General features: G+C 38.9%; 1 protein-coding gene across 7 annotated transcripts in view; it reads left to right on the top strand.

Annotated features, from left to right (window-relative positions):
* The window catches only part of Cad89D (cadherin 89D), a 48,850-nt gene that overhangs the window by 5,071 nt on the left and 19,244 nt on the right, over positions 1 to 24,535 (top strand). For 4 of the 7 annotated variants that reach the window (XR_011177005.1, XM_069135655.1, XM_046622911.2 and 1 more), the window contains exons 1-3: positions 17,008 to 17,370; positions 18,529 to 18,664; positions 24,025 to 24,155. Coding sequence is in view for 6 of the 7 variants with exons in the window: in XM_069135655.1 (XP_068991756.1) it covers positions 18,580 to 18,664; positions 24,025 to 24,155 (216 nt within the window). In the remaining variant the exon portion in view is untranslated. Of the gene's footprint in view, positions 1 to 17,007; positions 17,371 to 17,983; positions 18,146 to 18,528; positions 18,665 to 24,024; positions 24,156 to 24,535 lie in introns of those variants that run through there. The other 3 variants (XM_046622930.2, XM_046622920.2, XM_046622936.2) reach the window with 2 other exon arrangements.

The following is a 24,535-nucleotide window of genomic DNA, read 5'->3' as shown; positions in this document are numbered from 1 at the left end:
TAAAAGTTTCTTGCCCGAAGAGTTGCAGACTGTAAAAATATACTTATCTATTCATTTGTTGTTTTTTCAAGATTCACTTACAGCAACAGAATCACAATTAGTTGCCGATGACAATTGACCTGAAATAAAATTTAGAAAGCCTGAAGTTTCCTGATCAAGGTCTTTGATCCTCTGCCATTCTTCTAACCGTTCACCTTTTTCTATTTTTTTTTTTTTCTTCTCAATTTTCGATAAAATAATTGCGACTAGATTTCTCAGCGTTGAACCAAATATCAATCATCTCGCGCGACATTAAATTAAGGAACGAGTTCGGTTCTGGCACGGAGATATTGGCGCCGGCTGAAAGCGAGGAGTGGATATAACGACGGATTAAGGATGCCGGTGAAAATATCCGAGCAAGATTTCCCGCGTTCGTGTCTTTAATAGTCTAATGCATGCGGGGAAATATATACCTACGTGCATGAATATAGACATTCTTCCGTGGCTTTTGAAAGCTCGGTCGGCAGAGGCGGAGCTCGAGCGAAATGGCTTTCGTATTAGCCTTGAACTTGATCTGCATATATTTTGCAGTTGGCCTTGCCGACGCCGCTCTATTTTGTCGCTTTGATATCCGCGATACCATTATAGTCATTAACCGTATAAAATAACACCAGGTTTATCCGGCCCGGTTTTTCCACCGTTTAAACTCCGGGGCTTTGGATGGGAAACAATAAAAAGCTCGATGATCCTGCACTGCGACGTCCTAGAAAGCCGCACACACAACGGTATCTCACTTTGCCTGCAGGAAAACAAAAAAAAAAAAAAGAAAAAAAAAAAAAACACGCCTCCGTTTTACCATCAGCCGCGGAAAGTGCGAAGATTTTTTTGCGCTAACCGACGTTTTTCTATCCTCGATCGCATTATCAACACTTGTCTTTTCGTTTGGTAAACGGTTATGAGCTTAAAGTAGACTATAAATTTTCCAGTCTGTATACGTAAAGAATATTGTATAATGCATTTTGAATTTGCATTATCGTATTCCAAATATTTTTGGGGTGCAGGGTTGGATGAAAAAAAAAAAAAACAAAAAAAAACAACAAGTTTAAAAGGCAGCAATTGCTCAAGCAGTTTTTGCGATTATAATTCTCGCTGTCGAGAACATTGTACAAAAGTAACTTGGGTGGAAGTTTCAAGTGAAAATTCTGAGAGCCACGCAAGTTTTTGAAATTATTTTTTTTTTTTTTAAAGAAATTTCAACATCGTTCCAGCTGTTTGAATTCCAACATTTGTTTTTCTCACCCTCTTACCGAATTTCTCCCACAGTTAGGAAGTTTCTCAGAATCATATTTCAACCGCAGGATGATTATAGCAATTTCTGGTACACAACGAGAAAATTTTTCCCTCCTCGACTAAGTTGACTCTGGCCCCATTATCATCGCGGCGAAGTAGGATTTCGGGGATTGATGAGACCCAGAAAAACTTGGGGGCGTTTATATCCGAGCTTAAACGTGCGAGAAAAGAACCTTTTGTTGTTAGTGGAGATAAATCCGTGTTGTCAACGCCGTAAGGACCTTCTTATATGCGCATCAATTCCATACGGCGATTCACTCCGTCTGGCTCGTCTAACGAGGATTGACGACGACTCGACCGCACGGCTGGAAAAACCGGTGGAAAAAAAAAAAAAAAAAATTTCACCCCGATACATGTATTTTTCATAGGTCGACGGATGGCTCGAAATAAGGCCGCTGCACCGAGCGGGGAAACATTTCAACAAAATATCGTTTCTACCTCTCCGATAATCGCGAGTTCGACCGATGCAACGTGTGTCTTAGATCTTCCTGATCTCTCGATCGCGACAAATAGGCCGGAATAATCGCTGTTCCAGATACCAAAGTCGACTTGCCGACTTCGGACAAGATCGCTGATTCCTGAATATTAAATCATAGTGACCAAAGTAGATATCGATTTACGACTTCGCCTTATTGCCAGGTGAATAATTTTTGGAACGATTGGCAACTGCTTAAAAAAAATTAATTCCGGATGCTGTGAATTCCTGTGAAATCAAAAACTTTTAATCAGCATCGTCAAATATCTGATAAATAAGTGTCTGTCGATATAATACGTAAGAATATTAAGGTACAAGTGAAATTTTATTTTCTTATTGTTTTTTTTTTTTTTTACCTGAGAAAAGTGATGCTTTCAAGAGCGCAAAGTCGACACGTATTGCAGAATCAAAGAGAAATAGGATCGTCACTTTCGTGATCGATTCATCGTCAATGTTTGGCATTGTTTTATTGATATTATCGAATATTTCCCACTAAAATTGGCTCATTTGTGACGAAAAAAATAAAAGAAAAAAAAAAAACATTTCCAAACAACGGTGACAAGATATTCGTTACTATACATGACCGTGATCGATTGCTGATCGATAAGAATTTGTATGTAACCGAATCCTTGCAATAATATTGAAATTATCAATGTAAAATCACATGTCCGTGCCGTTTCTCCCATGAATAATTCATCTGATCGATGTCAACGAAATGAGAAAAAGACGAAGGCGGCGTAAAAAAAGATTAAATTAAAACCCGTCAGGTAGAGAAAGAACAGAAAACGAAGAAAAACCGAAAGACCGGATTGAAATGAAATCGAAAAAAGATATCGATCGGAGGGATCGATAATCTGTCTCTACATGCGAACGGATCTTGAGACGCGGGTGTTTCGGCATGTATGTATATACGCGCATGTACGGAGGTTGGGAAATTTGCAAGGAGATGTAGGAGAGTTAGTCGGTGGAGTCGAATAGCTGGTCTCTAAATCACGTGAAACAGTGCAGCATACCTTAGTGTAAGCGGAAATGAAACACTCAGGGACATGACAGTATTGCAGAGAGGGAAATAAAAGGAGGGCAGAGAAGGAAGAGAATTCGCTGAGAATACGCGGGCAAGGCGTCTCCGCGTCCTTCAAGGCTGCAGAAATTCGCACCGTGAATCGCGCCAAAGGCGGGAGGGACGATCTACTTGACAGCTTTCTATTGCCCACGTAATTTCTACACTCTCAACGCGAATACTCAGACGGTCACGTCCGAGCAGCTCGATTATAGGCCGGCCGGCCGGCGAGGAGTCTGCAAAGCGCACAAATTTATTCCCCAGACTTTGAGCGAAAAGAAGTGTTCCCGTTTTTTTTCCACCTCCTATTTCGCCGATTCGTTTCTTTCTTCCCGCGACTCTTGCGTGCAGCGAATTGGATCCACAGTACGGGCGAAATTTTTCAAACCTTACCGTCTCGTTGGTAAAATATCAAACTGCCCCTACAAGTGACGTTGTAACGTGCGGAGCAAAAGCTGGAGATAAAGAGAATAGAATAGAATAGTAATTCATTATGTCTATGACAATGCTGGAAAAATACAAGAAAGTTACAGAGAAATGAGAGAGAGAGAGAGAGGGGGAGAGAGAGAGAGAGAGAGAGAGAGAAACAGTTAATTGCAACCTCGCGAAAATATGTCGACTGACTTAAATAACGAAAATTAAAATGTCCCGGTATACGTATCCTTGAGTATATATATACTGGAAGTAAGTTATCTAAAAATTTATGCGGAGCTTTTATATTCCCGCGGTGAGAAGAAGACAAAAAAAAAAACACTTGATTTCGCTCACCCCGTTCGTCGATTTTCATTTCGGTATGTGAAACTGGCTCGTTGCATGTACGTATAATGTAACATATCCGTTCATCGAGGATCCGAAAGCTCGCATTACCTATTCAATTGCTCTTAGGATATGTGACGTCAAAGGCCAAGGTCTGAAACGGTATTCCATTAGCGTCCTCGGAAGGTCTTGCCGACCATGCTTTGGACCTCCGAGTTCCCGAGTTCCTCAATGGATCCAGTCGTAGGTGGAGACGGCTTCAAGGTCGCGATCTTATTGGTTTCCAACTTCGGTGGAATTCGGAGCTAGGTCATTTTTACCCTCCACCCCCTCCCCCCTTCAGATACTGTGTTGGAAATTGGTATTTTCTACCAGGTGCTCGCTACCGACGGACACGGAGAGAGAGTAAAGAAAAAAAAAAAGAGAAAAAGGAAACGACAGGAAAACCGTGATTTATTACCACTCAGATATTGTCCGTTCGACCAGGACTCAGGCGTCACCTGCTGCACCTTCATTTCTAAACAATATTTTCCATCACCTTGTTCGTGAGGCAGGTTCAACTTGTTCTACAGAAATTCTAACATCGTCACGGTATTAGGATTTAAAATTAATAAGTTAATCGATCTCTAACGTAGAATTCACGCGTCAAATGTCTGTAACAGCGTATGTTTATCGTTGATAAAGTTATCGGAGATTGAATAGAAACGGCTTTAAATACATCGGACAAAGTGCTTTGCTGATAATTTTGTTTCGTAGAATTCTCCTTCGGTCTTTGTGCGACAAGACGAACATACGTATGCGGAGAATTGAATTCCGAAGAGCGTTGGAGAAGCTGAAATCCAGAACTGCAGAGATTATTGCGAGAACGGCAATAACGACCGAACTTTGTCGGAAGCGGTATTATCTGATATCTATTCAAATACACGACATCTATAGGAATCTGGGGGATGATCGTTAGCCGTTGAGGCTTTGATTGCGTGATATTCTCACCGGTTTCAAGTAAACCCGTAAAATAGAGGCGATCCAGAATTGACGAGTCTCGATTTATAATGTTCTCAGCGTTCGATCGGAGTGTGGCAGTAAAGTTTTAATGAACTGCCTCCCGGCTACGTAATTTTTCGAATTATATTACACACTCAAAGATGTATCTTACAACACTAAATTGTGGATATAACGTTTGAAAAAAATATCACAAAAAAAAAAAAACCAATAATAATAATTTTGACAATCGTCAAGTTTTACGACGGGATAATAGAGCTGTAAAATTTCATTATACGTATTAATGATACGCAGATTATACGGAAGATCGGTCAAGGATCATGGAAAGAGCGAAGATTTAGTTAAGCGACTGTGCCATTCGATGCGTGACAGTTGACCAATTATAAGACTTCCACGAGAAAAATCATCGCTGGTTGGGAATTGTAAGCTAATTTTAATGCTTTTGTCGAAAGTACTTCGTCATTGTTACACAAAACCTGACGCTGGAGATTCGAGGAGAATTTGTTTCGAACAAGTTCATCCGTTTACCATCGAAGTAGGTCGAACCGTAAGCTTCTTTTGAGGACTTGATTCAATTGCATAAGGACCTTCGATTAGTTATTATTAATAACCGCGGCATCGCGGTTGAATCCTGTATAAAACCTCCGAGTTCAACTCGATCAATTTAACAGCACCTTGAAACTCTAATAGTTTCATCTTATCATCGTCTCGACAATGTTTTTACCGGACTATGCGTACGTTAAATAAATCCTCAACAAATGACCTGGCAAATTATCTAATTTGATCGCAACGTGCTTTTTATCCCTGTAAATATCACGGTTCATGCGAGTCAATTAACCCAAGCGATAATTCATGTCGTTATGATTTTAATGATGAAACGTTCGGTATATGAATTCCGGCTTCAACGGCTGATGGTTGGCGATAATTTGTCTACCTGGGAATTCATGGTAAACTTGCAAATTTGACCCTGTCTGATTAAATTCAAGAACAATTTTACACGCTTACAGGAATTTTTTCAAAGTTCAACATTCAACGAGTGGAGCAACATAAGCGGTTTACAATCATTCTTCTGGTCTTGTCGACGTTTATATCTTCTACAGATGCGTCTGTACACGTGTAAGAAATTTGTGAACTCTCGAGGCTGGCCCGTCTTGTGAATAAACCTGTCCACCGTAGTTTTTACCGTGTATGTTCTACTCTGCTTATGGTAGATAATTGCGAGGTTCTTGACCTTTTCTCCACCTTCCGTTTGATGTCTGAGCTCTCCTCAGCTGCGATTCCTCCTCAGCCCGCATGTGGTTCGAGATTTTATGGTTAATCTCAAAATTTAAGTAGGCACTCGTTTCAGAGCGGTTACGCAATTTTTCAAACATTTGCGGATCTGTGAAACCAATCAAAGTTCTAATTGATAATAAATTGAATCAATCGCTAATCGATATAATCGAAATTCTGCTCCTCACAGTCAATTTTCAGGTACCTGCGATTCTGGCTATTTCGTTCTCTTCATTTTTCATACTAAAAATACTCAAGAAATGTTTTCATCGATAGTAATTACAACGATATCTTAATGTTTTTGGATGCAATAGTGTGTCATAATAAAACTAAACAAAGTGTCAGTTCTCATGATTTTAGACTTGAAAAAAAAAAAAATTAGAATAATTCAAAACAGCGTTGATGTAAAAATTTTCGTTTAAAAATACTTTCAAGCTACTAATAGTTTTGTATCCCACTTAAAATTCTTCACTCCAGGTTAAAATTTGATTAAATAGAAAAGAAACGTGAACACAGATTTCCTGGCTAAAATTCGGTGAAAAGAACTCTTGACGCGGAATTGTGGGATATTTTTCTTGGCTTTTCGTATCCCTTGAAAAGGGATGGATCAACCGTCGAAAACCCATGAGACCGGACAAAGTGATAATTTTCGAGATTTGCGGGATTAGGAATAATGGAAGCACGTCCACGGTCGGGAAACTGCTGCAGGAGAAGTTGAAAGCAACCCCGTCACGGAGCTGGAGGGCCGTAGCTTGTCGAGTCTAGACTGCAAACAGTCTGGCAAAAGCGACGTGCAAATGGCGAGAGTCTCGAACATCAACGCCTTGATCTTCATACCCATATTCGACCCCAGACGTCCGAGACGTTCCGACGCCCTCGGCTTTACACCTGGAATTAAATTTCCGCTTCTTGTATACCATTTTCCGTCACATTCGACGAGGAATTATTGTCAAGTAATCAAAGCATGCTCGAATAGGGAACTCGAAATATTCGCAAAACAGTTCTGAAAACGCGAGGAATTATATAACAAGCTCTTCGTTCGATGCAGACGTCAGGTGTCAAGTAAAATTTTGCGTTATTTCGCAAGTACGGATCAAGAGAAATGTGACAATTGCGCGTTTGCAAAAATGCAATCTCTTTTTTTATTCAATGTGATGGTTTAATTTGTTGAAATTATCGACTCGGCGTTCAAATGGAAATACGTGTGGGTATGATTTTTCACTGTGGGTACACTGAGCATATTGGATCGGATTTTTATCAATCTATCATGATACTCGGTTGAATTAAATTATGCACAACAGTGCGGACTTTTAGACCAAAGATCGCTTTACACGGGTTTTGGGTGAAATTGATCGCTTTGACACGATGAAAAGTTTACTCTAGCTGACAAGGTAAAATTCGAGAGCATTATACGCGGTACGTCTATCTCGGTTTTGAGCACGGAGATAAAGAGAGGAAGAAAGTATGTCTAATGTGTAATTAAGACTGCGCCATGCTGGGTAGAAAGGCCAGATAGAGGTTCTAAGAAATTAGTAAAACTTTCTGTTCTGACGGAGACCAACAAAAAAATAAACGGGAAAATTGCGCAATGCCTGATGATTATGAATTAAAAAATATCTGACAACCGTTATTGATGTACACCATCTCCACAATGTTAATATAATGTACAGTAACTTTGGGCGATAATCGGTTATTCATTGATATATCAAATACAAAATTACGGTGAAATAAAAGATAGAAAAAAGCAAATAATTATTCATAATTTCAATCCACTCGCCTTATGGGAGATGAAAAAACCTCTCATCAGAGTCAGCGGAACGGTGAAATTTGACTATCGACTGATTCACTGACTTGACCCTGGCACCTCAGATGCTGACAGTTAACCTGCCTAAAGGCCCGGTCAAATAGCGGTTATTCATTCCTAGCAACATTGAGAAAAGGCTGTTTTTACTTCAAGCTTCACGGCTCGATAGCCAAACGTTGACAGAGAATTGTCAATAAACGAGAGAAGTCTGATGAGAACGGAAAATTGTATTCGTCGAAAAACATTGTGTGCTCTGTACAACAGAATTAAAAATCCGCAGAAAACAATGCTGGGAATATTTGATTTGTGAAATTATCGATGGGCGTTAAATTTTCCACATTTTATTATATGTTTCTCAAAACAGTGTCACTCCTCTTGTCAAATGTTTTTTCCACCGTTTCACGAGTAATTTTTGCACTTCTTTACGAGAGAGGGTGAAAAAAAAGAAGAAGAAGAAACCTTGTCGGAGTGATCCTGGTGACGTTTATCGAAAAAATGATGAAAATCACCGAAAATCCTTTCGACAAAATTCGAAAATTCTGCTGACGGTTTTTTTCGAGTAAAAATATCTCTCGGGGCAGGGTCGAAACGGCCTGTAAGTCGGTTTATACATCCAGGAGAAGTCGAGGCCTGCGTTAAAATCGCAGGGCCGGCTCTCAGCCGGACAGATTTAGGCCGACGATAAAATACGAGTGGAGCGACATTATGCGGCGAGGTGGAGCAGATTGTCAGAGTAGTAAACATTACGGGGACAGTGGTTAGCTGAGGTCAAGTACGCGGGAACCGTAAAGACAGGTAGTTAATTCAGTGTTCCAACTCGCGCGTGTTCGAGTTTTCGGAGTTTCTTGCGGATGGAATACAGAAATTTAGCGAGCGCAGAAGCGCGCAAGAATACGCAAACAAAGCTAGCCTTTGGCCTTCAACGATAGCTCGCTCTCTCCTCGACCGAAAATATCCAAATGAGCTTTCAACCGTTTTCTCCAAATAGCTGCACGCGCAAATTTGCTCCAATACAATGCCAAATAGATTCTGCCGCCTTTTTATCTTTGAATCGCTGATGCAAAACAGGAGCCAGAAAGTGTTTGACGGGAAAATTTGAGAAATGAGATGGAATATCTAGCACCGAGATTTATGGTTTGACAGAAACGAATTATGTCGTTTTTCAATTCATTTCGAAAATTCTACTTTGAAATACTCTAAATGAGTAGGGACTTGACGTCGTATTAATATGAAAATTTGTAAAGAATCGCAGTTTGAAACTGTGCGAAAGCATTCGAATCAATGCAGAGAGATTTTTAATTACATTTGAAATTATTTGGAACCATTTGGAATTAGTAAAATATACAAATATATTGAAATTACTTGTGAAATGTAAAATGACAAGTGTCGAAATATCGTAAGACTGTATTATGTGAATAGTTATTGGATCGTTTGAGATCGGATTTTCACCCGAAATAACATTTCATAACTCTCTGAAAATAACGAAATAAAGAGAATTTTGTAATTCTGGAATCACAGACGCGTAATTCACATTTGATTACTGACAATCGATTATCGAGGACAGACTCGAACCAAAAACCTTTTGGAATACCGAAGGCAATCGAGGGTTATCTCGGGTTTGAATCGTATAAACCGAAACCATATTTCGAACGGACAAGATAAAAGTGTTCAAACCGTGAGGGTGAGCCGAGGGCGCCGTCTTATCTTGAAATACGCCCTCAGGGAATCCACGTGGCGTCTCAAAAACAGCGCACAGATAGAGAAGACAGCCACAGGTGGCGAGGAAATTGATATTTCATAACGACTGGAAAGTCCTTCGTTTCTGCTCAGCACGAAAACATGTTCGGATGATGAAAAATTACGATTTCTTGAGTGTTCGAAGGAAGACGTACGAATTGACTTTCGAGACGATGACAATAGCGTTACCAATTGGTTGCAATTATTTATCATCTTTTTTTTTTCTCGTTGAAAAAGATGTTATAATAATTATGTAACATCGAACGAATGAGGTACAATAGAATTAAACGCGAGTGAAATTGAAGTAAAAACAGAGAGAGAGAGCGAGATAGAGAGAAACGAGTTCATTGTTTTTTTTATTAAATTAATCGTCTGGAAAATGACAGGGCTCTTCCTGTATTACTGAACAAATTAAAAGAATTTTTGTGAAAATAAAAGGAGTCTGTTGTATTCTCCCCTGAATTTTTCTACCCGATTCTTTGATGAAAGCTGTAGAAAAAATAAGAATTGAAAACTTGTTACATGAAGTTGAAGCCGCCAATGATCCGAAACGCGATATCTTGAATGAATCGGTAATTAAACTGAAGAGTATTCAATGACCAGCTAACGGTGTTTATAATTTTTCTTAACGCGTTAATTAGGCAGCACAAGTTGTTGGTTTTGCATGAAACGGCGATACGTAAGCATACGTTATTATATGTATATCCTCACGTACTGACGAAACGTTGAATTAATCTGTAAATTTCTAGTCTCATTTTATACCGCATATTGCAACACGTCGAAGTTTAATACAACCGAGGCCATCGCGTATAACTTAGATTATGGTTTTTTCTTCGTTTGTAATTCGATGTAGAGTGCACTATGATTGCACGGCTTGTTGTTTGCTCATTTCTTGTTACCATTCAATTCCGAAATGATGCATCGCAGGATACTCTGATAACGATTTCTGCAATCCCCCGTTCATCCTCGCGATTATTTAATCTACGAACGAGGAATACGACCGCAGGGTTCCGCAATAGTTGCACCTGCTAATTAACTTGTGCGTGAACGTGATAATTAACCTAGTTAATTAATTATTATTTATACTCACACTTCATTCACTTTTATATCCCGTTTCTTGCTTTTTTACGAACAGGGACATCTTCGCCGATCCTTTTGAAATCCGCTCGGAAATTTATACCGACGCCGTTGAATTCCTGCAGCCGTTCGCCACGCTTCGTGCACCTCTTGATATTGCGTGACGCTTATCTAGGGTCGCGACTCGTTCGCTTGCTCCGTAGTAATTCATAATTTCAAAACGTTGGTACGTCTGCATACCAAAGCGCTGATGCATTTCTTTCAATGTTCCGATTTCGCATTTAACCGGCTTGGTCAATAATTGAAAGAGATCGTTCGATTTTGATTGTATGAATGTAATTGCAGAATACCGCCGTGTGTAGGAAACCTTGAAGCAATTAATATTATCGTTCGAATCTCCTATTTGATGAAATTATACAGCATTCGCCACGCCCCGTAGAAAAATATTATGCGAAACACACATGCGATCAAATTACTGTTCAAGTTCTCACTACCGGAGCGGAAAAAAAAAAAAAAATAAACCTTTTAACAGCCATCATGAGACTGTCGCAATCGTAATGATTGCGCGACTTTCGTGAAACTGTCGAATCAAGAAATAAGACGATCAAAAACGTATTCTTTGAAAACCTGTCACAGTTTTGAATGCTTTCTTTCAATTTAAATATCCTTTAATTACGTATCGTTTACATAAAAAAATTAAGGTGATAAATAAAATGTCCTCTTCATAGTGAATGAGAAAATAATTGGCTGTTCGCTACTCGGTGACGAGACAAATAATTGTAAACAAAAAACAAATATAAAAAAATAGCGAATAATTTGCGACTTGTATAATTATCAGAACTGACGATTAAACGATGTCGCAACATTTTGCATAGTATGAAGCAATAATTATAGTCGGATGTTTTTTACAAACGTGTCGAGGTTCACCTTAGTTCCGCTTTTTCTTTCAACATACAGTATGGAACGATGAATTGGCAGAAGAAAATTCAACCGTTTATTATTCTGTCTGGAATATTGAGCTCAAGGAATCTGCCAAATTCTCATTAATTAACCTGTTTCTGCTATTCTCCACGATTATACCGCCTTTTGTGTACACAATAAAGGCTACGGCAGTTGGAATTTGCCCGGATCGTTTTCCGTGCGTGTCAAAATGTCATTTTCCATTCCTTTCGCTCGGCATTACTTGACCGTGTCTAAGTATAACGTGATCAAAGAAAGCCTTGTCCCAGACTCAGCCAATCGGTTATATTATCAGGCTCGTAACCCGGGTCCGCGAGTAATGATAGCTGAGAAATTCACCTGCGGAACGGAGAAAGCAAATTCCACTCAATTGATAAATTATTTCTTTAACTGCGATGTCGTCCGGTCGTTGGAATTACCTATATTAATATAAATTTTTATCAAAAATATTAGAACACGAGAAATTTCACGAAAGTAGAACCCTTCGGAAATAAATTTTTATCGTATTACGATTACTAAGAAAAGTGCGTTGTTTTTGCTGATATTTTGAAGCTTGATTCTTACCGAAAAATTCAAAGCCCAAGTAATTGTAGGAATCGGATGATCAAAGATCCATTTTGTAAATTTTCAACGAATCTTTTCAGCGATCAATGAACTCAACAACATGCTGTTCGAAAAATAAAAAAAAATAAAATAGTAAAAATAATCGAACCAGACATTATTAGAGCTCTAGAATTTTCTGTGAAAACAAAAAATCAACTAGCCAAATAATAACAATTCCCAACTGATGCTAAATTTCGATTGCCTCGTAAGCTTGGCTAATCTTAGAAACGAGTTCCGAACGCGTAGGTGTGGATATATTTATCGTACAGGTGCATTGATCTTAAGCGAAAAGCGTAACCTATACCTGGATAAAAATAATCTATGAAATTTCCACACGGTTTGTTAATAACTCGGTTCATCTGTAAATCAGGATTGTTATACCGTTAGACTTGAAAAAAATTGGTACAAATCAATTAGACGTTTTTATTGCTGCGATGTATTAATTTTTTGTTAGTTCAAATACTTACTTTAAGTCCGAGAATTTTACGAGTAAATTACTAATGTATTTTCGGTAAAATTCCTATGCAATAATTGGCGAAGTCAGTAATATCTTACCACCTTTGGGTATCTCGCGATTCAATCGAGCGAGAAGCTTGTTCCAATCACTTCGGTACTTCAGTGTATTCGGTTGTTGTTTATTTTTCAAGACATTTTTTTATCATGTACTTTTCGCGTCTGCTGAGATATTTATAAAAATGTCCAGTTCAAGTGTAACGTATGCACGAAATATTGTAACCAACTGTGATTTTCACACTGTCAGAAAAAAAGGTTGTTTCGAAATTGAACACTTGGCTTTACGAGCCGATAAAAACTTGGGATAAAGTCTCGAATGACAACAAGGATAATATATTTATGGATAATCAGGAGTGTTTGCACGACGAGATATCTTGTTTTTCGTTTCTGCGAACAATTTTAATAATCGTAAATGAGTAAAGTCGAAGATTTAGTGAGGCAAAAAATCCAATTCCTTACAACCTGAGCAAGCGGTAAACGGAATAATAAGGAATGAATTCCAAGTGATTTTAATGCCTTGAACATTTCAAGGACCGTTTGAATTTATTTACAGATTGTTGCCAAAATGTAAATCGTAAAGAATTTTTCAACCATCCCGCAATAAGTCGTCGTCTTTCCATTTTCCGTCGTAAAACTACGTCGGAAGCGAGGCAACACCTACAGCTTCTGCGTAGGTACGTAAGAATCGTTTGAAACTAGAGCCAGAAACTCCCGCTGTGGTCCGGGAATGAAACTTTTCATATTTCGCCTACTTCGTAATAATTCAACGACACGGTGTATGCGTCGCGTCGTTGTGTCCCAAGTGCACTTGGAGAAATTCGCCATGATTTCCGAAGACCAAAGTTTACCCGTAAAATTCGATCTTTTCTTCGCTGTTTTCGTTTGCTTCGCCTCTACGCGCTTACGGCATTGAATTTACGATGATTGTACCAATTATATAAATATTCAATACTACAAATATATTATGTAATGCAAATGAGACGTTGATACCGAGAAAAGATCCCGCTTCAGTCTTTATTGACATTTCAGGTAAAACAAACTCGGGCCATAGATTTGTCGAATGTGGATTTAGGGTCAGAACTTCAAGTTCGCTGAGAATTGCACAACTATATATTTTTCCCTCTTTGATTTCACGGCTAGTCTTCTAAACAAGATTGAAATTTCGCTTTGACATTAACTTTCGCAAATTAGATTAATAACGAGAATCGGACGTTCCTCAGCACGAGGGAAAAAGAAATCTCATTTTTGCAGAACCGTAATTACTTGTTCTTGAAATCGAGTTTGAGACATAAAATAATGGGTGAAAACTTTCGTGATTCAGAGAACGAAGCCAAGGAATCAGGATTCAGAAAATTAGTGTCACCCTGACGTGCGATTATGAAATTTAATTGGCCGAAGTAAGCGAGTTTCTCACACTCGTCGTAACAAGTGAAAACTAATGAAAGGTTATCGGGAAAAAAAGTGATTGGAGACGACCATCTAATTTAAAATCAGGAAGATCTTATCGGCCGTATAACGTTCAGTCATCAAAATTTCAATTCAGTAGATCGCATGGCAGTCCCTTTGAAATATATAAATTGCTGTGAGAGTGAAACCGTTGAAGAGCGTTAAAGAACGAAAGCGAATCTAAGCCAGGCTGCGTCTCGATCGATTGGTCGTTGGATTCTGAAAAATCATGCCGATCATCGCATAGCTGTTAGATTAACGCGATCTCTCATCCTCGTCGTTTGTCGAACCGAATGGAGTGAAGTAATCTCGAGAGATGTTGGAGATTCTGTTTTAGCTTGAAAAAAACATCTATTTCTTTCGCTGAAAAATCTCGATTAAGTTGCGAAATTAGCGATTATGTAGATCCTCTCGCGTCTTAACCTGGCTTTAATCGACAGCTGACAATTGGATTTTAACAATCCTGCATACTTTCCCTCGAAAAAAAAAAATCAGCCTTTTCATCGTCGATGGATCGGCCGGTGTACCTTAAACTTATATCGAATCGTCGGACGAATTGGACTGATGAAGTTTGTTTTTTTTTTTTCTTTTCAATATTATGGTTAAATCGTGCTGCAAATTGGTTTCATACCGTGAACAGAGCATGAATCAATCGGTTGCAGAAAGCGAGGAGCGTTTTATTCGACGATGACTACTGTTCGGACGAATTATACCGAGCTGGAACCGACTTGGGAAGCGGTGATTATAAATGCGAAATATACTGCCGATAGAAATGGCAAAAAGACAATAAATTCAAAGCCGACCAATAAATCAACGATGTTGCAAGCGCAGAGGCTGAAAAATCAGCAAATCATATCGCCAATGACATTAAAGCAATATCTGGCTCTCTTGCAGGTTACATCATGTGACATCTATCGCCTTATATCATCGTATCCCCGTTTAGGTAATTAGAAACAGGTTCCTATACTCTTTGGCCCGAAATATTTACTGCATGAGTAACCACCGAGCGAACCAAATGCGAATATAAATGAGACAGGCCGAGTGGAGCAACGTTTAAAAATAATTAGGAAACGGTTATTTCGAACAGCGTAATCACGATCACAATCACTCGTTTACTTCTAAAGTAAGGCAAATTGGAGGGAATGGTACTTCGTAAGAGAGTGAAGGTAATCGGTTGGACGGGTGTGTAACGAGTGTTCGCTGTCACATATAAATGCGTTTGAGAGTGATTTGAATCGCAGGTTTCCACCCGAGATGCAGTATTTCTGTTTTTTACTTTCTACGGTTAAAACTCGCTATGTACAATAGATCGTATAACACGGAACTGTGAGTGAGCAAAAACATGAAGCAACAATCGGCAATGATTATCCGTTGCTGAAAGTTAAACCGGCAGGTACATCAAAACTCCCATAAGGTTGACGTTTTAGGTGGATAAAATTACGGGCCTCGCCCCGACGTGCAATTTTGTTGTAACTTGTATCCGCGTATACACTTGTAACTACCTTGTAAAATACAGAATTGTTACACATCGATAATTTTCAACTGTGGGAAAAAAATTACACCACTCCAAGACAAAGGAAGTACGTACGGCTTTTGCCTGTGCAAAAGTTCTTCTGCAAATTTCTGTTAATAGTAAAAAATTCATGAAAACAACTTTTACTCACTCGTCAACTTTCATACCGTATTTAATCCTTAAAACTCGAACGGTTTATGCATTCTCCGTTGCAAATTAATGTCTGTTTAGGCAGGTACATTCATTTCTTGAGCACTGAAGTTGGCTGCGAATTTTTTTTTTATCACAAAGTTCGCCAATCTCTGAATAATGAAGTAACATATCGCAAAACAGTTTTGAAACTGGCTTCTTTAACGAATGCAATCGTGACAGGAAATGTTTAACCGCGAGTATCACAGATTCGTCAAAACAGATCGGGCTCTTCGTATACCTACGCAAACATAAATTCTATCAAAATCATCACGAATTACGCAAAAGTGTTGCAATTGTTGAGGCTGAATCTGTTGTCTGATTGAAATGGTAATGGATTAGTGTCCATCCTACACAATTTTTGAATCACAAACCGGCCTGGTTGTATATCGTTTTGCTTTTTCGATATCATAAATATAAACTTTCTATCGCGTAGCTGGGCCGAGAAAACTGCAGAGAAAAACTTTATTTTAACCATTTTGTTAAGGCAAGAATGAAAATGAATTCGCGTTGCGATAAAACCTGAGAGAAAAACAAGCTGGCCATGGATATCTTTCGTTTTTTCAATTTTCATTCGCAAACATTCACTGCCTTTGACCAAACGATGTAATTCTGTTAAATTTCAACCACCCACGATAGGTATTTTAAGTCGAGTAGCAGAGAAAGAGACAGAAAAAAACACCATTTGTTTATTCTGCATAATTCGGATCAAGCATTCCCAAAGACAAAAAGTCGATAGAAAGTTTCTGCCTAAACAGAATCACGTGTTTACATATACCGAGCGTAAAAAAAAAAAACCCACACGCAACGGTCTCTCCGATCGATGTAACTAAAAAATGAATTCTCATCGTTGCCTGGACCGTTATGGGTTAGAAAATGAGCATCAAGCCCGTGGCTACAACAGCCGAGGATGACAATAAGCACGGCAACCAAAGAGACGGTCGAGAAAGAAAGCAAAACGGACAGTTTACTCTTTTAATACCTCTTGGCGATGGTCGCTGGATGGCCGCCGAAAGCGAAAGGATCATCGGTTCTTCCCCGAGCAGCTCTTCTCTCGAATTCCTCATCCTCCGTCGACCGATCGTCGACCTAGGGGATGACGGCACCCAGTTTTCCGAAAAACCGTCGACGACGGGGTGGTGAAATCGGTAAGAAATCGAGCGACGTCGAGGCTCGATTGGATGAAATACTCGATCGGGCGTGGGGATCGGCGAGCCATCGACGTCGACCACTCCGGGTACCGATCCCTATACCAGTCACTCGTGAAACGTGAAACTAGTCGAAAGTTTTTACCCAACCAAACCCAGTTGGTAGATATCGCAGCCTGATCGAGGCTAGTCTTTGGTCGCATGCCGCAGTCCTTCCTCGTCTGGGCCGCAGTCGAAAAGTCGACTTGACCGATTCCCGGTTCATCGATCAGTGCCGATTTTCTCGCGTCTGTCGCAGGTATTCGCAATCAGTGAAAATCACCGTTTGCCGACTTTCGACGGAATATCGACGACGGTGAATATTTTCGATTGAGTCAGTTTTTGTGTATGTGATTAATGATTGTACGCTGATCAGTGCCGTCGACGATAGGAATTTAATTGGAATTGGAATTTAATTTTTCACGGACACTTCCTGGGAATTTGATCAAGGTCAGTTTGACAAGATTTTGGAGTAGGTCGAACGAGTGTCAACGATGAGATTCCGCGAGAGTGATCTTACGGATCAATCGCTTCAATTTAACTTCTCGATTACTGCTGATAACTGCCGACGTTCTGTTTTATTTTTATTTTTTATTTTATATTTTATTTTATTCGTTTTGGTCAGTGCTGCGGAGGGAGATCTCGGAACAGCAGTTTTCGATGAGTGTAAAAATTTCCGTTAAAAAAATTCTTGTTTGCCGAAACGTTTTAGGAAAGAAAGCAAGAAAAAAAAAAGGAGAATGAATAAAAGAAACGAACGAAGAGGCGAATCACAAAAGAAGTAAAAGAATTCAAATTGGCATTCAAGAGACACACGACACGCGAAGTTTTATTTCTTAATAAAAAAAAAATAAAAATTTATTGTCGACTAGACATGCTGCATATTTTTGTACACACGCACACAGGCACACACGTATAGCTGCAACTTTTGACTGTGGCTCGTAATTACACTGTCCAAATTTAGAGATGAAGCAATCTTTTAACAAAATGTTTATACGTATGTACAATATCGTGTACCTATATCCTGCACTTTGCAGTTTGATCTCAACCGAGAACTAGAAGCTTTGTTATAACTCTCTGTGAAATAGCCATTCAACCGAGAATAATATCTTGCACCTAACAGCTACTAGGATAGTTTCTAGAAACGTTTCGAAATCAACAATGTTGCATTATTTTATCGACTTTCGACATCGAGGCGAACAGAATAAACTGCATTATCGTAAAAGTAATTATCGCACCTGACAACGGAGACTCGCAATATTCATCTTCCGCGTTGCATGTAACATATTCCAACCGTCCTCCCAATGCAATAAAGCTCAGAGATCTTACATTATTCGAGGATAAACGATTCCCGGAACTGATTAAAATACAAAAAACTGATTCTAACGCCTTAATTGTTACATCGGCAAAAGTTGAATGATAAATTTAACTGCGGAAAACAGCGCGTGTGCAGCCTTTCGACATTTGCTCAGAACTTGCTCAGCTGAAAAAAGGCAGTGCGATACAATCTGTAATTTACGGTGTCCCGTTTTATATTACCCATAAAATAAACATTAAACATTTTTAAATCAAATCTAATACCGCGATGTTCTTTTTACCGATTTGCAGAGATGTTCCCGCAAAAACGAGCTTGAAATCTCAAGACCAGAGCGGGTCAAAATGTTGGCCGCACGGTGCGTCATCTTCTGGCAAACCCGACTAGCAGCTTTCCTCCTCTTCATGACATTTGCTGGTGGGGCTTCAGGTGAGTCTTCCGGAAGAAATACGGAAAATTTGATTAATTCCGGAGCGAACTGTATTTATAGCCGATGATCAGTTTACGTTGAACATCTTCTTTTTCTCTTTCTCTCTCTCGCTCTCTATCTTTACGTCACTGGTTAATCAACATCGATTTTTGTACTTGCTTCTTAAAAGCTGTAGGTGACTCGGGTCGAGATGATGGGACGATGTTGAAGTTCTAAATTTGTAAAGTTCCGAAAGCGCCTAATTTCGAATTACTTGGCGGCAAAACTTGAAGTGAAGAAATCAAACTTTTACGAAACAACCAAGTTTCGAATAGTCGGAAGCCCGACGGGTCGAAGTTCCGGAATGCAGGATGCCGAAAATTTAAGTTACGATAGAGCAAAGTTCTGAAAATTAAAACATAATCACACTGCGTAGTTTACTACGAGTGGGCGTAAAGAATCAGAAATACCAAAAATCACAATAGCCGGGATTCCGAATGTAAAAATATCGAAAATCCGAAACAAAGAATGATCAAAGTGGCGAAATTTCACCAAGCCAGAAATCCACGGAACTCAAAATCTTCAATCGTTCGGAATTTCGATATAACGATTTATAAATTTTCTTATTTCCTCACTTTCGGAATTTTGACTTGTCGGAATAACGTCTTTTCGGTATTTTGTCCTTTCGAAACTTTGAGCGTCGGGTTTCAGACCATTTGACACTTTTATGTTTCGTCAAAGTTTGATTTCTTGACTTTAAGTTTCGCCACCAAAAAACTCGAAGTTTGGTGCTCCCGAAACGTTTCAAATTCGTAATCTCAACCTAGTCCCGAGGTGATTGGGTGGGTAAATATAATATTTGACAGCGGTATTGTTTCGGTACCAAGATTTGCTGGAAAGATACGAGGAGGAAGATGCGTGGCACAAGAAAGTACAAATTGAACGGATAAGTGGCGAGCAGCTTGTTACGCGTAGTGTGTGTTACCCGTTCATCCTACCGGTTTGATGTTCTCACAATTAGCATTCGGTATCGTGAGATCGAGGTCCCGAACCTCCCACAATATGCACTTACAGCAGCCTTATACCGTCAGGGCAATAAAACAGTTATCTCATTAATTACCACTGTCAAGGATGCTAATTTCCCATTGATAGCGTAAAGAAAAACCAGATCTGCTACAACAATGGCGATGAACCATGGCGCTATTGTTGCCATCCGACGTTGCTGAAGGTATATACGGACTCCTCAAACAGTCAGAAATATTACACGTACGAAACAAAACGGAATGTGGTCGTTTTGGCAGAAAAAAAAGTAAAACAACAGCTAAATTACTCCTCCAGTTTCACCAAATGCGCAACTGAACATACGTGGTAAAAATAAACGCGCGACATGCGTGAGGATTTTTTTCCTTCCTCACGAAGGAGTAAAGGTATAGAATTGAAAAAAAAAAGAAAAAAAAAAGTAAACTAATCACGTCCAAGAAGCTAGGTAAATGGCGGAATTATGCATTAGGAGTTATTTCACAGCCGTGTTGGATACGTAAGGATAACGAATGCGGCTTGCAAATTATTACGTGCCGGAGTGTAATTAAACTAGTGGAGAAAACGGCTTGATATTTATCAGCGGAAGCTTTAAAGGCTGACGCCAGTGATCGTGTAAGATCGGTTGAAGATCTGTGGTCAGTCGGGGTCAGCGATCACCGACTGTCTTCGTGCAATTAGTGAATCCCTGTAAATGGTATGTATAAAGAGCAGAGTTTCTGATCGGTAAAAATAAAAAAAAAAGAAAAAAAAATATATACTTGAAAACCAGAGGCAGGTTCCGATCGTACTCGAAACGTTAAATCGGTAAGTCGGCGGAGGTTTCATAAGGTCATGAAGCGTTTGGCTGCCGGTGTATAAATTACGAATGGACGAGTTATAAATATTTAATAACACTCGTCCGCCGGCTTTGAGACGATGAGAGTGTTGGGCAACGAATGCAGATGTAAAATCAACGATCGACTGGCCTGGTGACGCGGAGGCGGCGGAGGCGGAGGGAGAGCTCGGACTATCGTAAAACCGTCGACTTTCTATAAAACGTTTCTCGAGCAGGTATTAGAGAAAAAATGTTTCACCTCAGAGTTGCGGCCCCGTCGATTCTCTCGTCACACACCGATTATCACCGTTCGATTACCGCGTACCATGTCTGATGTAATCAAAAATTCACTGATCCAGCTCCAGATTATTACAAGCGCGCGTGATATGGAATGATTGAAACTTTTTAGTATGCGAAATACGAGTCGCTGAATGGTCGAAAATGAATCGGTTCAACAATATGTCACTTTATGTCGTTTCATTGCGTTAGTCGATACTCGGAAAATAAAAGTAGTTTTTTAATAACAATATTTTACTAAAATTTTATATCAAAATTCTGCATATTCAAGAGTTCCGATCGTCTCTGCGAGCTTGGATTAAATTTTGAAAAGTTTTTTTTTTTTTTTTTTTTTTTTCGAGTAAAAATTTCTCAATATGTATACTCAGTAGTATTTTCCACTCATGGTCTTTGAGTATATGACGAAAACAGATTGATCCATGGAGAAAACGCATGAAAATATGACCGTTTATATATTTTTTGACAGCAATCGGCATTTTTCTACAATAATAAATCTGACCATAATAAAAATAAAAAAACGTCCGAGTTTCTTATCTTATAAACAGTAGATGCATAAAGAAGAAATTACGACGAAAGTAACAGCTATAGACAAGTTGTATATTTTCAATGATCACAAAGATCGTGAATAAAAATGTGAAAGATATTAAAAAATTCAGAAACAATCAACGTCACGTTTCACTAGGATTAAATGTCTTTTCAAGAGAACAATACAATCCTTGATCGTCGAAACCCTCGTTTTAATTTCATTTCACTCGGTACAATTTTCTTCCAACGATACATCACGCCTCAGAAATTTGAATATTCCAAGTACAAGAACGTGGCATAAATAGGAAAAGCGAAAAAGGAGCAATGCAAGTGAGCATTCATTAAATTATCTTGGGCATACCGGCTCCACTCGCTCCGGAAGCTAAGGCTATTCGGTGTGGTGGGTGGGTATAACATGCAGTAGCAGAGGGTTATCTATGACAGCGACGGTGCCATTGAATCGGGTGAATAATGCATGAGATAATGTCTTCTCTTACGAAGAAGATTGGTTCGTAGAAGATCGCTACCTCTCATTAGTTTAATCACAAGATCTGCGTATATATGTATATATATATAGACAGAATATCGATCGAATTATTGTATTATTAATGAGCTAGAAAAGGTCTCTTTAGAAATACAAAAATCATAACTGCTCGAAATGCATACCTACAAAGGATCGGATGTCGATCTTTAGTTTCAAATTTCTTTAAACTAATTAATAGCCTAGTAGATTTAGATTTGATATTCGACTTTACATTAGGACGACTTATTTTGTTCTCGCTCAATACTCAATGTACAGGTACAGTCACTTTGATATTGACCAACGCGTGATTTGAAAGCAAAAAAAAAAAAAAAAACAGAGAAGAATAAGTCAGTCATAGAGATACTGTACAAATAAATCATATATGGTGCCATAGAGCTAATCGACGGTAATGGAAATTATTTTTGCAAGGTTTTTTCAACGCAGCAATAATCCTTATGGAAAAACTTTGAACAAAGGAATCGAATGCACGTAGAACTTCGTACATACATGTGTACAGCATGATAAAATTTAATATCGAAAGTAAATTTATTGCAATTCGTGCTGTACTTTCAACGTGAACTCATTCATTGTTAGTTCGCACTGCGCGTGTCTTGTTTTGAATATAATGTGTGCTTTTAGCCTTGCACATTTACGAGTTCAAAAATAGTCTTTTAAAAAGAGAAAAAAATCGTACAGATGTGTGTCTACAGAGATCTGTGAAAAAATTTCCAAGATTTTTCAATCGTTTCCCTGATAAATTCTACATTTTTCGAAAAGACTATGACTAATTCATTTTTTTTACGTTTTCCTCACAGTCTTTTCGCTTTTTCTTCCCAAATGTTCGAGTGTCAATTTTTACGGCCTTCTTGTCGTCGACGTAGAATTTCGTTATTGATCTATCGTTGAATATATTCGAAAGTCAAAGAGAATTTCCGTAAAAATATCTGGACTAGAATTTACACAAATTCGTCACAGTACAATCATCGCAGGATCTTTCAACTCGAAATAGGGAAAACACAAAACTTTGCTGAACGATCAACGCGACGGTCGAGAATATGATTGAAAGTAAAAGGAGTGTCACGCTCACGGTGGTGAAAAAAATATTGAAACTCGTAAAACGCCGAGGTCCCTTTCACCATCGTCCGCGCTGCAGCAGGTAGTCGTATAATAATCACGACGTAATTGAACGTGTATGAGTGCAATTAAACGCTTAACACGCAGCCACCGACTGTACCTTCAAGCTTTAGAATCCTTGCAAACCGTTACAGTTTTCTTCACCATTAAACCAGAAGTGGTGAACAATCTGATATCGATTTTTCGCGTTCATTTGATATTATTGGAATCTGTGATCGTCAAAAATCACGTCGATAATTTGACGTAAGAATCAGCACAAGTGTAAGTAGAGTGAATGAAGAATGCTTATCGAAAAAAAGTAGATCATCCTGATGCAATTAATTACGTTTTTCTTCGTCACCATAACGTAGTCGTGACTTCTCTAGTCTTCTAATTCTCTTCTTATATTGTTTGATGGTCTTGTTTAAGTTCGTTTTTCGTAACCAAAGAGAGAGAGTCAGAGAGAGTGAGAGAGAGAGAGAGAGAGCGAAATATAGGGGAAACGAGAATTCGAGTGTTATTTATTGAAACAAACTCACGGCTGTATTTGAGAGTTAAAATTAATCACCTTACCGTAAATGAAAGAGAAATGTTTTTTCACACCAATTTAGGGAGTGTGTAAGCATATCGTGATGTTGACACAGGCTGAAACTAATACGCGCACGATCGAAGATTAAATGTTAAATCGAATGCTAGATGTTTGCATAAGAAATTATAGAAAAATGATTAAAAAAAAAAATCGTCGGTTTGAGATACACTCGAATAAATTGTAACGAAAATGAAAGTATGGGCGTATCTGCGAACCGACTCTGCGAGAAAAGACTTACGCATTAAGGCTTGGCCAGATGAATAACGAATTGTATTACGCAATTCTTCTTCTAATCCTTATTTAAATCCTTATTTATAATTGCTATAAATACTTATTGCAATTTATTTATGTCATAGACGGAAGAAAACGGATCAGTGTCGGTCAGTTTTTAATGAGATATAAAATATTCGAGGTGGTGGCAATTAATTAAGACTTACTGATCGCAGATAACGGTCCTGTGGGCCGGCTTTGTTCGCAGGATGTCAATTTTATCCCGCTGGGGAATACCAGAAGTTCGTCAGGCTGCCGGGGAATTTGCCAAGGGAGCACGAAGTTCTCACTTTGGAAGTTCATCCCAGGAAGCATCTTGCCATAATGCCGGTTGACAAGGTTCGCTAAGTCCCCAATCAACAACGCCGCGACGGCCAAAAACCTAACCCACGTAACGGGTGTCCTTATCGGTATAAAATCGTCGCTCACCTTTCGGTCATTATGTGATAGCGACGAGTGAATCAGAAGTTCAAAAAAAGCGCGGAACAAGATTTCCATTTTTTTCAAAACCTCGGATATCGTCTCATTTCGTTTCGTTGCGATTCGAGATGCGAAGTTACAAGGTAAATTCACTATCGTAACTCGGACACCCCGTGAGAGTTGGCTATTTGATCGCATCGGATTTTGGTGGTAAGATGGAGATTGGTAAAAGTTTGACGATTTTTAACAGACAGTTTTTATCTCCCCTATGGGAAAATCTACTTCGAACGTAAAGTAAA

This window comes from Neodiprion pinetum, chromosome 1 (genome assembly GCF_021155775.2).
Source record: "Neodiprion pinetum isolate iyNeoPine1 chromosome 1, iyNeoPine1.2, whole genome shotgun sequence".
NCBI classification, from domain to species: domain Eukaryota; kingdom Metazoa; phylum Arthropoda; class Insecta; order Hymenoptera; family Diprionidae; genus Neodiprion; species Neodiprion pinetum.
The sequence above is the reverse complement of the archived record's forward strand: the minus strand, read 5'-3'. Positions and strand labels throughout refer to the sequence as shown.